Source organism: Eptatretus burgeri, chromosome 2, assembly GCF_056783735.1.
Source record: "Eptatretus burgeri isolate ZD-2024b chromosome 2, Ebu_testis_v1, whole genome shotgun sequence".
Classification (NCBI taxonomy): Eukaryota; Metazoa; Chordata; class Myxini; order Myxiniformes; family Myxinidae; genus Eptatretus; species Eptatretus burgeri.
The window spans coordinates 65,979,140-65,992,203 of record NC_140962.1 but is presented as its reverse complement, the minus strand read 5'-3'; the positions used below and the strand labels follow the sequence as shown (position 1 = coordinate 65,992,203).

The 13,064-nt window shown below is 45.8% G+C and overlaps 1 protein-coding gene across 3 annotated transcripts in view; it reads left to right on the top strand.

Moving 5' to 3' along the window:
- Positions 1-20: 20 nt before the first annotated feature.
- ADCK1 (aarF domain containing kinase 1) overlaps positions 21-13,064 on the top strand; it is a 123,628-nt gene continuing 110,584 nt past the window's right edge. For 2 of the 3 annotated variants that reach the window (XM_085869596.1, XM_085869590.1), the window contains exon 1: positions 21-235. In XM_085869596.1, the coding sequence (XP_085725722.1) occupies positions 116-235 (120 nt within the window). In that variant the 5' untranslated portion in view covers positions 21-115. The remainder of the gene's footprint in view (positions 236-13,064) is intronic. The other variant, XM_085869592.1, reaches the window with a different exon arrangement.

The window sequence follows — 13,064 nt, the reverse complement described above, 5'->3', positions numbered from 1 at the left end:
ATTTATTTACTTCGTTGTGTATTTTCCGCATCTCATCTGCATTGCCGAGTGACGATGTGTCGGTGACGTTCGTGCTTTCGTTGCCCTCGTCCTCGTCACCTCGATTCAAGCTTGAATGCCGAGGCACCGGATTTTGGTTCTGGCCGGATTGACGGGGTTAGCAGGGATTACAGGTCTGGTTGCGCCGGATGTGAGTGATGTGACTGCGATCCGAATGGCTCGCGCCATTTACACGGTGTGTGCTCTTTCTTTTCATACTTCCTACTTATTTGTTCTTCTTCTTCTTTCCTCATTTGGATTTATTTCGATAAAAGTCTTGTGGTATTTTTTTTTCCCCCTCACATTTTTAACCTCCGCCATCGAAGATGGATGGAGGTTACTGTTTTCACCCCTTTCTGTTTGTTTGTTTGTTTGTTTGTTTGTTTGTGAACAGTATTACGGAAAAAACTCCTCGACGGATTTCGACGAAACTTGGTGGGGGATTAGGGATGGTCCAAGGATCATGCCATTAGATTTTGGACTTGGTTCAAAATCCAATATGGCCTCTATGGCGGCCAATTTGAAAAAATATTTGATTTTTTTTTTTTTTTGCATTTCTACATGTTTTAAGTGATTTCCAGCCCCCCCTGAAATGAAGACGAGAGAAGAACCTTCAGAGTTTAGGCTTTATTCCATTTGATTGGAGCCGCTTCTACAGGCACATCAGGGAATACAGGTGCAGCAAGGAGTACATAAGCAGTAATGTATACACGTGCAACTAATCACCGCAAAATAAATCAGTATTGTATATCAATCAGTATTCTCACCATTCAATGAGCACCAAGTGAGCCGCCGACATAAAACGACAATGCCCCTGGGACAATCCCCCCGACCGAGCCGAGCCTCAGCTTTATCTCTTCTGTGCTCGAGCCGGGCAACATGTGATCACACGTCACGACCTTCAATTCACCACATTCTCCCCGTCTTTAAAATGTAACTAGAGGCCCAGCTAACGCACCTTGATTACTTCAGCGCTACAGGAGTATACATTTCAAGCAACGCGAACTATCTAAACTACAGAAGCATACATGCCAAGCAGTGAGGATTATTTTGAGCTGTAGGAGCATGGTAATGAGCATCGATATATTATGTAACTAGCATATAGGAGCATGAGCATCGAGGATGCCGATAATCCCCTTTACAGATTGAGTCGGCGAGGGGGTATTATTCGTCGGCCTCTCCGGGAGTAGATGTCGGTTTCACTTGAGGGAGGCTTCCGATCCTCTTGGTGAGTCTCGACTCGTGCCGGAGATGACTCCCCGATCGCTCTCGGGTGGAACGCGGTAGCTCCGTCGTCACCCTTCTCGGGTGGAGTCCCTGGGGGGGGGAACACCTGGGGAGGGGATGTCAGAGGGAGGTGTGCCAGATGGTGGTGTACCTGAGGGAGGAGTACCTGAGGGAGCCAAATGGCGAACCGACACAGTGGTCTCCCTGCCATCCGGGAGCCTGACATGAGCATACGCTGGATTAGTATCGATGAGTTCGACCTCTTTCACTATGGGTTCATACTTGCTTTGTCGTGCCGGGCATTTCATGAACACTGTTCCGGGATGGGTTAGCCAGTTGGGCACCGATTGGCCGTCAACATAACGTCGTTGGTGAGTAAACATTCGTTCGTGAGGAGTTGCATTGGTGGACGTGCAGAGCAATGAGCGTATGGAATTCAGAGCGTCGGGAAGGGTAACCTCCCACCGCTCGGGGCCCAGTCCTCTTGATTTTAACGCCAGAGTTACAGCTTTCCAAATGACTCCGTTATACCGCTCCACCTGCCCATTACCCTGTGGGTTGTAACCCGTCGTTCGACTAGTTGCTATGCCGTGCTCTAATAGGAATTGTTTTAGCCCGGCCGACATGAAACACGGCCCTCTGTCTGAATGTATGTCCGAAGGTTTCCCAAACATAGCGAAGAGGTCAGACAGACATTTCACGACAGTGCCCGAGGTCATATCCGAGCACGGAAACGCGAAAGGGAACCTTGAATACTCATCAACAACAGTGAATATGTATCTGTTGTCTGTCTCGGTCGGTAGGGGCCCTTTGAAGTCGATATTTAGTCTCTCGAAGGGAGAAGTGGCCTTGATCAATCTGCCAGGAGCCGCACCATAGAATCTGGGTTTTAGTTCAGCACAAACAGGGCATGAAGCATTCATTTGTTTAATATCTTCAATAGAATAGGGCAGGTTCTGTCTGCGCACGAAATGTGCCATTCTGGTTACCCCCGGGTGGCACAGAGACACGTGGAGGTCTTGCAAAGCCCGACTGATTGTCGCCGAGCAGTAGACCCGAGAGAAGGTGTCTGCAGCAGGGTTTTCCCTCCCGGGCCGGTAAACAATGTCGTAACTATAGCAAGCTAGGTCTATCCGCCATCTCATAATTTTTTCATTCTTAATTTTCCCGTTATTTTTCCCATCAAACATGAATGCCACGGATCGTTGGTCCGTAACGAGCGTGAAGTGGTTTCCCAGTGAATAACGTCTCCATTTACGCAGCGCTTCGACGATGGCATACGCCTCCTTCTCTATTGCCGAGTGTCTCTGCTCGCTTCCAGAGAGAGTTCTCGAGAAGAACGCGACGGGTCGCCCAGACTGATTAAGCGTAGCAGCTATCGCGTGATCTGAAGCATCTGTCTCCACCACGAAGGGCACCGAGCTATCGATCGATAATACCACGGAATTACTGATATCGTCTTTGAGGTTGTGGAAAGCTGTTACAACAGCGGCATCTGGTGGAAAGTTTTTGCAATGCACTAGGGGATGTATTTTCTCGGAGTATTGCGAAATCCATCTCGCATAGTAAGCGAACATGCCGATCACCCGGCGCATTGTCTGCAGGTCCTGAGGTGGGGGTAGCTCACGAAGTGGGCGCAATCGTTCAGGATCAGGCTTAATCGTGCCGTCGGCTATCGTGTAGCCGAGAAGGTCAATTGACCTTGCCGAGAATATGCATTTCTCGTAGTTGAGAGTCAGATTATATTTTCTAGCAATGCCAAAGAATCTGTCCAGATTCATGTCATGTTCCCCCTGATCCCTTCCACACACTGTGACATTGTCCACGTAAACAAAAGTGTCTGAGGTTTTCATCTGAGATGATGTCGTCCATAACCCGTTGGAAGCAAGCTACTCCATTCGTGACACCGAATGGAATCCTCCTGAATTGGAAGAGGCGCCTACCTGCCTGGAATGCGGTGTAAGGTTTGTCTTCCTCTCGGAGGGGAATTTGATGATAGGCGCTTCGCAAATCGATGTTGCTGAATATCTTATAATTGGCCACGCATTCGACCATCTCGTCTATGCGCGGCAGGGGGTAGGCGTCGAGTTGGGTGAAGCGATTGACCGTTTGGGAATAATCGACAACCATTCGTTTCTTATGGTTCTGGCTGCTGGTCACCAACACCTGTGCGCGCCATGGCGAATCGCTCGGTTCTATAATTCCTTCTTCCAGTAATCGCTTGGTTTCTGAAGTGATGAAATTCATGTCAGCAGTGGTATATCGCCGCGATTTGATCTCTATCAGTTTGCAGACCGGCGACAGGTTAGCGAACAGCTGGGGGGACGTTACCTCGGCGGTGGTCAAAGCATTTAAAATTAGACGAGGTTTGCTTCCTCCAAAGGGTATTTTGACGCTCGTGTGCTGCTTGAGGACATTATGACCCAGAATTACGTCTGCGCATAAATCACGAAGCACCAGTACCCTTACATCCCGATGCGTGTACCCTTTTACGTCCAATTCAACATTGCAGTACCCTCGTACGCGGGACTGTAGTGATGTGGCGGCCATGCATACCGTATTGTCTGTCGGGTGGATTTTCCATTTCCTGCCCTTCACTAGCGAGCTGTTGACGAAACTTTCAGAGCTACCGGTATCAATCAGTGCCTCAGCCTTATGCCCGTTAATTCGTACGTTGATGATAGCCTTGGATAGATTCCCCGGGGAGGCTGCAGTTAGTTTCTTTTGCGAGTAGAGAGCCGCAGAAGTGGGTTTATTTCTCCTTAGAGTAGATTTACATACCCTGGCATAATGCCATTTCTTGTCGCAATTCATGCGGGGCATTTGTGGCGGAGGTGTCTTTTGTACCCACAAAAGAAGCATTTACCAACCGGAGCAGTTGCTGAGGAGTTTGACGTGGTCTGGGTATCCGGCTCCTCGGGTGTCTCTCCATCCCCTGTTTCTGGCTGTGTCTGTGTCTGTGGGGTTCCTTGAGTTCCCACCGTAGCAGCGTTCATTAGCAGCATCGGTGTCCCAAATGACTCAGATTGCTGCTGAGCCGTATCCATCGCTCGAGCCTGATCGACTACCTTTTCAAGAGTGGGTTGCGCTTTCTCTAATAAGCCTTGCCGTATGTGGGCTGATCTAAGTCCTTGGATAAATGCCTCCCGGGTCGCTTCATTTCGGTGTTCCTCGGCGTTTACGGCCCGGAAGCTGCAGTCTTTTCCCAGCTGTTTCAGAGCTTGCAGGAACTGATCGATTGTCTCCCCGGCTGCTTGCCTGCGTGTGTTGAGAAGATGTCGTATGTATACCTCGTTCTTGCGCTTCACGTAGAGCGCCTGCAGCACGTTGATCGCTGCTTCGTAGGTGTCACACTCCGAGAAGAGCCTGTATACGCCGGGCGAGACATGATTCACGAGGGCGGCCAATTTGTCAGCTCCCTCTTCGATGATGGTCAGATAGTGTGAGAAGGAACGGAACCAATGCGACCATTTCATTTCTGAGTCAGTCGCGTTTGGGTCTGCGTCGAACCTCTCTGGTTTGCAGATCTTGTCCATCGTTGGTTGAGAGAGCCGAGAAAACCAAATGGAATAAATTGAAATGAAGACGAGAGAAGAACCTTCAGAGTTTAGGCTTTATTCCATTTGATTGGAGCCGCTTCTACGGGCACACCAGGAAATAGACGCAGCATGGAGTACATAAGCAGTAAGGTATACACGCGCAACTAATCACCGCAAAATAAATCAGTATTGTATATCAATCAGTATTCTCACCATTCAATGAGCACCAAGTGAGCCGCCGACATAAAACGACAATGCCCCTGGGACAATCCCCCCGACCGAGCCGAGCCTCAGCTTTATCTCTTCTGTGCTCGAGCCGGGCAACATGTGATCACACGTCACGACCTTCAATTCACCACACCCCCAAAAAATAAATTGTTAGAGAAAAATTTTTTTTTACAATTTTTTTTTTTCAACAAAATTTCGATTTCTGTTTTTTGCATTTCTACATGTTTTAAGTGATTTGCACACCCCCCCCCCCAAAAAAAAAATTGTTAGAGAAAAAAAAAATTGCAAATTTTTCTTCAACCAAATTTCGATTTTTTTTTTATTTTTTTTTTGCATTTCTACATGTTATAAGTGATTTCCAACAAAAAAAAAAACATGCCAAAACTATAATTGTGGCTGATTTTGGAACTTCAGGTGGATATACCCACGTAAAATCAATTTCTGTCTCAAGGAATCTCGTGATGACTAATGAATTGAGTATGTCAAAGGGAAAGTTGCAAACTATAACTCTGTGAGTACTGTTGACGTCAAATTGAATGAATAGGATATCAGGTTCACTTGAGTGACCTAGCAGTATTAGCGGCGGAGGTTTTGCACTCTACAGAGTGCTCCCCCTCTAGTTCTATTTGAATTGGTCGATATCGTTTTAATATCTGGCCTAAAATTATAAACATTTGTTCAAACAAAAAAAAACGTTTATATTAAAACAAAAAGGTTGAATAACATTCGGGCTTCCGTAAAATACACCCCAAGTCAGAAACAAATGTCGCTGAGTCCCATTCACATGGAGTCCTTATCCAAATTCTGTGTTTCTTTTGTTTTTTTTTGAAGCATAAATGGTATCTGAAGACATCTATCTTCTAATAATGTGAAGCACAGTTTGTATTTGTCTGTCCCCCTTCACAAGGACCATTTGAATGGGCCAGTAGGGGGTTAAAGGCCAATCTGTTAACACGAATTGTAATGTGTGTTTATTCAGGTCTATTTTTGAGGATAAAAAATACTCAGCATTTTCCATTAAAGAGTAATTATGTCTCTTCTATTGGCATTGTAGATGGTGACTTGCAAACTGAGTCTCAATGGCAGTGAACAGAAACATTAAAAAAAATTGTAAATAGAAGGCGTAGGGAGGTGAAATTCGCTGCACATGATGTGCAACATGCTCAGAGTGAAACGAGCGTTTCTTTACATCCGTAGGATGTCTAATAAACAAAGAAGATGTGAGCACACCTGACGCGAGGCCGAGGCTTGGCGCACTCACGAGGCTGTGCCATCCAAATGAAACGTTTCATCAGATAAACAAGCTCAAATGAGCTTAGATCCTCATCCTCTTCATGATGACATCATAAAAACGAATATGATGTCATTGTGATGTATCAGGTTTGCGATAAATTATCTGTGCTAATGCCCGGCTTGATTCCCGCTTACAAAATTCAAACAGCTTGCCGAGTTTCGGAGATAATGGTATAGGTGATTTCCATTAGCGGCGATATTATGACTCAACTTTTTTTCTCGGGAGAATTTCCAAAATCGGAGATGGTTATTGCCTGTGTGTGGGCTTTCTGAATATACATGGCAAGTTTCACGAAGATCCGATGAAAACTCTGGGTTGTGAAACAAAAAACAGGAATGACATCATAAAAATTGATATGACGTTATAGTGATGTATCATATGTGCGGTAATCCATCTCTGCTAATGCCCTGTTCGATTCCCGCTAACAGAATTAAAAAAGCTTGCCTGGTTTCGGAGATAATTTTTTAGGCGATTTCCATTAGCAGAGATGCTTTGACGTCATAACTTTTTTTTGTCTGGGAGGAATTTTCAAAATCTGAGATGGTTACTGTCTGCGCAGGGTATTTTTACATATATTTGCCAAGTTTCAGGAAGTTTCGATGAAAACTGTAGGCAGTGAAACAAAAAAGTCCACAAGAAGAAGATGAAGAACAACAACGTGCGAAAGACTTAGAGATCCTCCACGAAGATCTAAAAATAGGACCGGCTGCTCTGAAGGTCACCTGAATCAGAAGCAACAGTCACTCAAACTCCCTAAAGACCCCGTCAGACCCTGAATTTTTTTCTTTAAGACTGTGAACAAACTTTGGTACGTCACGGGTGATGAAGGTTGTGTTCAAGCTTCATCAGAATTGCATGTGTAGTTTCTGAGCAGAATGGAAATACCTATTTTGGGGGGCAACCCCCGTAAATCGCTCAAGGGCCCGATTATTTTTTTTTTTATGGCGTGAACAAACTTTGGATAAACGTTGTGGTAAAATTTCATCAAAATCGCATGTGCAGTTTCAGAGAAGTTGAAAGTATTTGTGGACGGATGGACGGACGGATGATGTGCCATCCCATAAGCTCCCCATAACTACATGCCAGGTGAGCTAAAAGTCAATCGTAATGATATGATCCTTCCAATAAACCGTCTTGGAAGAGATAGATGTTGCTTCTCTCGCCAATTCCAGTGAAGCGACAGTATAGTCCCACCATGGGATGAACTCTGACGGAAAGTGTCGATGTGCGGCGGCAGCCAAGTCCATGAAGGGAAGTGAGAAGCTGACATTTGAGGCGTTAACCCAGGGGTCGGGAACGTTTTTGACTCAGAGAGCCATTAAAGCAAAATATTTGGAAATCTATTTCAGTGAGAGCCATATAATATATTTTAAGACTGAATTCAACTAAATGTGAGTATAATAAGCCTCTGAATTTATTCTTTTAAATAATGTTGTTATAATACTCACCATTAATGGGACTTCTGGTGCTGCATGGATTTGCTGATGGCTTTGTAGTCTGGTTGGTACTTGGTGAGGTTAAGCTTCTTGCAAGCGTTGAGGCTTTTATCCGTTAGACGTAATAGTAGGTTGGACTTGATGTTTTTAAGATGTGAAAATGACTGCTCACATGCATACGTAGATCCAAACAAGGTCAATACAGCAATACTCACACGCTGCAGTGTGAGGTATGTGACAGGAAGCGCGTTCCAAGTTTTGATAATCAGCTGGTCTTCGGGTTGAAGTTTTTTCATTTCTGTCCACATGTGCTTGCTCGCCAACTCTGCTTTCTGTCGTGCGATTCTTTCCAAATCTTCATTCAGTGACTTGAACTTATTCACCCACATGTCTGAGGCCTTCAGGTCAGCCACTTCTGCTTCAAAATCTCTGACGGAGACACCAGGAATGTAACTCAGGTCGGCTGTGTTCAGTGAACACTCGTTTGGATGGGTGATGGACTTAAAAAGACGAGTGTGCTCACGAAATTCTCCAAAGCGTGCTTTGAATGACTGTAGGAGACTGGATGTGAAGCCAGCTAACTGGTGGAGATCAAAGTTTTGAGTGGGCTCACTTGCTGTGCATGCATCTTTAAATTGTCTCAGTTTTTCAAAATGTAGTAAACGACCTGTTTCAAGATCCATGATAAAGAGCTCCAGCTTGTTTTCAAAAGCAAACACGGCTTGTTGAAGGGATAACACTGTATTTCCAATGCCTTGCATTTTCACGTTGAGCTCGTTCAGATGTTCAGTCATATCCACGAGATAGTAAAACTTGAGGAGCCACTCAGTTTCGGCTAGCTCAGGATGCTCAATCCCTTTCATTTCAAGGAAAGTCCGGATTTCGTTCAGGCAAGCCGCAAAACGGCTAAGCACCTTCCCTCTTGACAACCAACGCACATTGCTGTGCAAAAGCAGACCGTGATAGTTATTTCCAACTTCATCCAGCAGTGTTTTAAACTGGCGAGCATTTAAGGCTCGGGCAACAATAAAGTTGATCACACGAATGACCAGCGACATCACTTCGCCAAGCAGCCCATCACACATCTGAGCACAAAGTGCCTCCTGGTGTAGAATGCAATGGAAACTTAGGATGGGTCTATTTTCATGTTCACGGAGAAGCGCCACAAATCCTTTGTTTTTCCCCACCATACACGGAGCACCATCAGTACACACTGAGATAAGTTTATCCATTTGTAGATTTTTTTTCTTGAGCGAACTCCATGAAAGACTTGAATAAATACTCACCTCTTGTGGACCCTTTTATTGGCAGAACAGCAAGACTTTCTTCGCACAGTGTATCACCAGCAGCATATCTTGCAATCACACTGAACTGCGACAAATGGCTTACGTCTGTTGACTCATCCAAAGCCAGGGAAAAAGAACGGCGCTGTATTTATGTCCTTTACTTGCGTTTCCTCCACTTGGTTTGCCATCATGATGGTACGATCATGAACAGTTCTTGCCGACAGAGGCATGTCTTGTATCCGTTTGATTATCTTGTCTTTGTTCGGAAGATCATCAAAAAGTTCATTGGCGACATCCAGCATGAACGTTTTTGCATAGTCGCCATCTGTGAATGGTTTTCCGTTCCTCACTGTTGCTAAAGATACTGCAAAGCTGGCGGAATTATAGTCACCTTGCCGGGTCCATACGCGGAGTTGCTGCTGGCTGGCTTGCAACCTGCTCAGTAGCTCTTGACACGCTTTCTTTCTGCTGTCTCCCGCAGGGTATTTTGATGCAAAGGTAGCATGGCGCGTGTCGAAGTGCCGCTTTATATTCGACCATTTCATCGATGCAATTTTGTCATTGCAAATTAGACACACCACAGAACCTGCTCTCTCCACAAAGGCGAATTCTTCGGCCCATTCGTCCTGAAATGTACGATACTCCTCATCTTTTTTTCTTTTCGCCATCTTCTTCGTCGAAGGGTTAGCTTTGAGCAAATGAGAGAGAGGGAGATGTTGACCCAAGTGAGTCTGGCTGGGCTGCGCACGGGCTGACATACTCAAGAGGTGCGGCGCGGCCGGCCGACTCTGGGATGCTGTCGCCTCAGCGGTGGCGCGTGATTGGTCGAGATGAATTCCATGACGCGTCTCAGCGGCGGCACGTCATTGGAGGAACCGAAATCACGAGTCGCCTCAGCGGTGGCGCGTGATTGGTCGAGATGAATTCCGTGACGCGTCTCGGCGGCGGCACGTCATTGGAGGAACCGAAATCACGAGTCGCCTCAGCGGTGGCGCGTGATTGGTCGAGATGAATTCCGTGACGCGTCTCGGCGGCGGCACGTCATTGGAGGAACCGAAATCACTACTCGCGTCGGCCGAATGACTGGACGAAACAAAAACCGCTTCAGACAATTCGGAGGTGTTTTTTCTTCTCTCCTTCTGCCAAGTTCAGCCCTGCACGTGAATGAAGCACGACACCATTCAAACTATAGGTGAAGCTTCTGCGAGAAATATTGGGCTTTCCAAGTTTCAAACTCCAATTTTATCTGCGAGCCAGATGCAATCATCAAAAGAGCCATACCTGGCTCGCGAGCCACACGTTCCCGACCCCTGCGTTAACCCATCGTTCTCTTTTGTTCTGATGATGACTCAACAGTTCAACGTTCCTTTACATACCTTGGTCAACATCCTATTGATTACCTCTGCCACTGAAGGTTATGTTTTCACCCCTGTCTGTTTGTGAACAGGATATTTCAAAGTTGTGGACGGATTTGGATGAAATTGAGTGGACCGGTTGGATATGTGATCAGGAAGAATTGATTCCATTTTGGTGAAGATCCGGATCGGGATATGAGAATTTTTAAAGTGATTTACAACCAGTGAGAAATAGGGCTGAAAACGATTTATATTGTTACGAATCTGGAAACCATGCGCACTCAACATTCAGGTCCCAAAGTTAGTTATGCTGGTAAGTACGTGTGAGACAGGTCCCTTCCTTTTGTCTGGTGTAAGTGGAACTGCATAAGTGTTTTTGCACATTGTAAATACTTGCATTGAATATTCGCTTTAAGCCTCGCCTCTCTTGTCTTTTATTTACTGCAAATAAATTTATTAGAAATGTTCCCAGTTCGTTTTCATCCTTTCATTATTTTGTCTGGCATGGTCCGGGTCTGAGTTCAGACGGGGTTTTATCCCCGAGACTCCGTTAATCGTAGCCGGAACGTCCTGGGCAGGCCCGCTCGACTGCATCCGAGCCGGAGTTGGAAGGTGGAAGTTCATACTCCACCGTAGCTGGTAGAGTGATGCGGTTTGGCTAGACGTTCTGAGGGCGTGAATCCACGGTAGCCAAGATTGCGTGGTTATTTCGGTATATTGGGATCTGGACAATTAACCCTACGCCACGCGGTTGAGATATTGGCGTTTCACGGTCGATTAATCGACCCGCCGGCTTCGAAGTTATCTGGAGCGACGGCCTATAATTCTGGGGAGACCGGTGGGAGACGGCGTAAACTTCCCCACCTGGCGGTCGTTCTCACCACCGACCCCCGGCCCGCAACAATATCATGATATCCTAAAAAGTTGTGGATGAGTTTATGATGAAACTCGGAGGATGAGTTGGTTAGGTGACGAGAACAAGCAGGTTCGATTTTATTTCAGCTTTGGATCCAGATCCAGGCTCTCAGTGGGATACCAAATGTAAACTGTTCAGCTTGGCAGAGCTACGTGCTCCACCCAGTGCTCTTATAGTTCCCTCTGCCACCGAAGGTGGATGGATGGTTGGAGGTTACATTTTCATTCCTGTTTGTTGTCTGTTTGTTACCTTCGCAATCTAAAGTGAATGGAGATGATGTTTTCACTTCTGTCTGTGTCTGTTTGTGAACAAAACATCTCAAAAAGTGTCCGGATTCAGACAAAATTTGGTGGAGAGCTTGGGTATGTGACACGGACAAAAGCATTAGATTTTTGGTCTGGATTTGAGATTTGATAAAAAGTGATTCTTCACCGTTGAACCGTCTTGGAAGAGATCGATGTTGCTGTATCAAAAAGTTGTGTGACGAGAACAAGCAGATTTGATGTTGGTTCAGGTCCGAATCCTGATTCGGCCTGAGTCGAAAGGGGCTGTCACACCTTGACATTTTAGCCATCGTATGCTGACGTAAGAAAAAATTGGCGAGTACGCTGGCCCATGTCGAAAACGTTATGGGTAAGTTTTGTATACGTTAAGAGCACGCTGGCATTTGTCGTAGTATGACTCACACGTTCCGCATACGCTGGCCATAAATTGTAGGCACGTTATCCGATCGTTGACACACGTTACTTGTAAGTTACTCATATGTCGAGGTAATGTCGAGCGTAACCGTAACATTTCTAACCTATGAGTAACGTGCTTTGAACCTATGTGTAACGTATCTCCAACGCATATTGACGTATTTGACGTCTTCCGGACATACACAGAACTTACTGAACGTGTTTCTAACTTACAGCTACCGTATAATGGCGTATTGGCAGCGTTTAGGGGAATTGGAATATAAAAATGGGCTTCACAGGAGGAACCCATCAGTGTTCCTGAATCCATGGTTTTTTTTTTTTTCTTATTCGGCTTGACGGTGATGTTGACACTTCGATGTCTAGTGTGGTTATGATTTGAATCGTCGAGCGGCAGCCTTTTAATAGGCTACGCCACGTGATCGTCGGCGATACACTGCCGTGCTATGCATAAGTTAGACTATCGTTGGGCATAAGTTGTGAACGCCGACAACATGCTAAGCATTCGTTGGTAAAGGTATCTATAAGTCATCGAAACGTTCTGTGTACGTTATGCATACATCCAACTCGTTATGAATACACCCAAAACGGAAAAAAACATCAATAGTCCAGCGTACGCCAGCGTTTTAGATCAATTTTGATACGTTGCCATACACTGGCTAGATCAAGGTGTGACGGGTTTGAGACGTGTACTTCGACGTGTAACCCGTGGATGTAAGAAGACGTTTATTCGAGGAGGTGAAACCATGATGGACGAAAACAGTACGGAGCTGGACAAGGACACTTCGGCCTCTCGGAGTCAACCAGCCGATCTTAGAGAGACGGGCCATGCTCAACAGTGCGAGTGATTGCTTTTAACTCTCACTTCAGCTTCGAGGACATCTTAAGATTGACGAAGAACAAGTTACATTGCTGGAGCCACCAATCCGCTCCAGTCATCGGGTAACATTGATGTTCGGAACAAACTTCTCGAAACGGTTCTCTCTGCACCTTCATTGGAACTCTTAGATCGACTCGGAATTATCACCTTGAGGTAAAGGATCACGTAC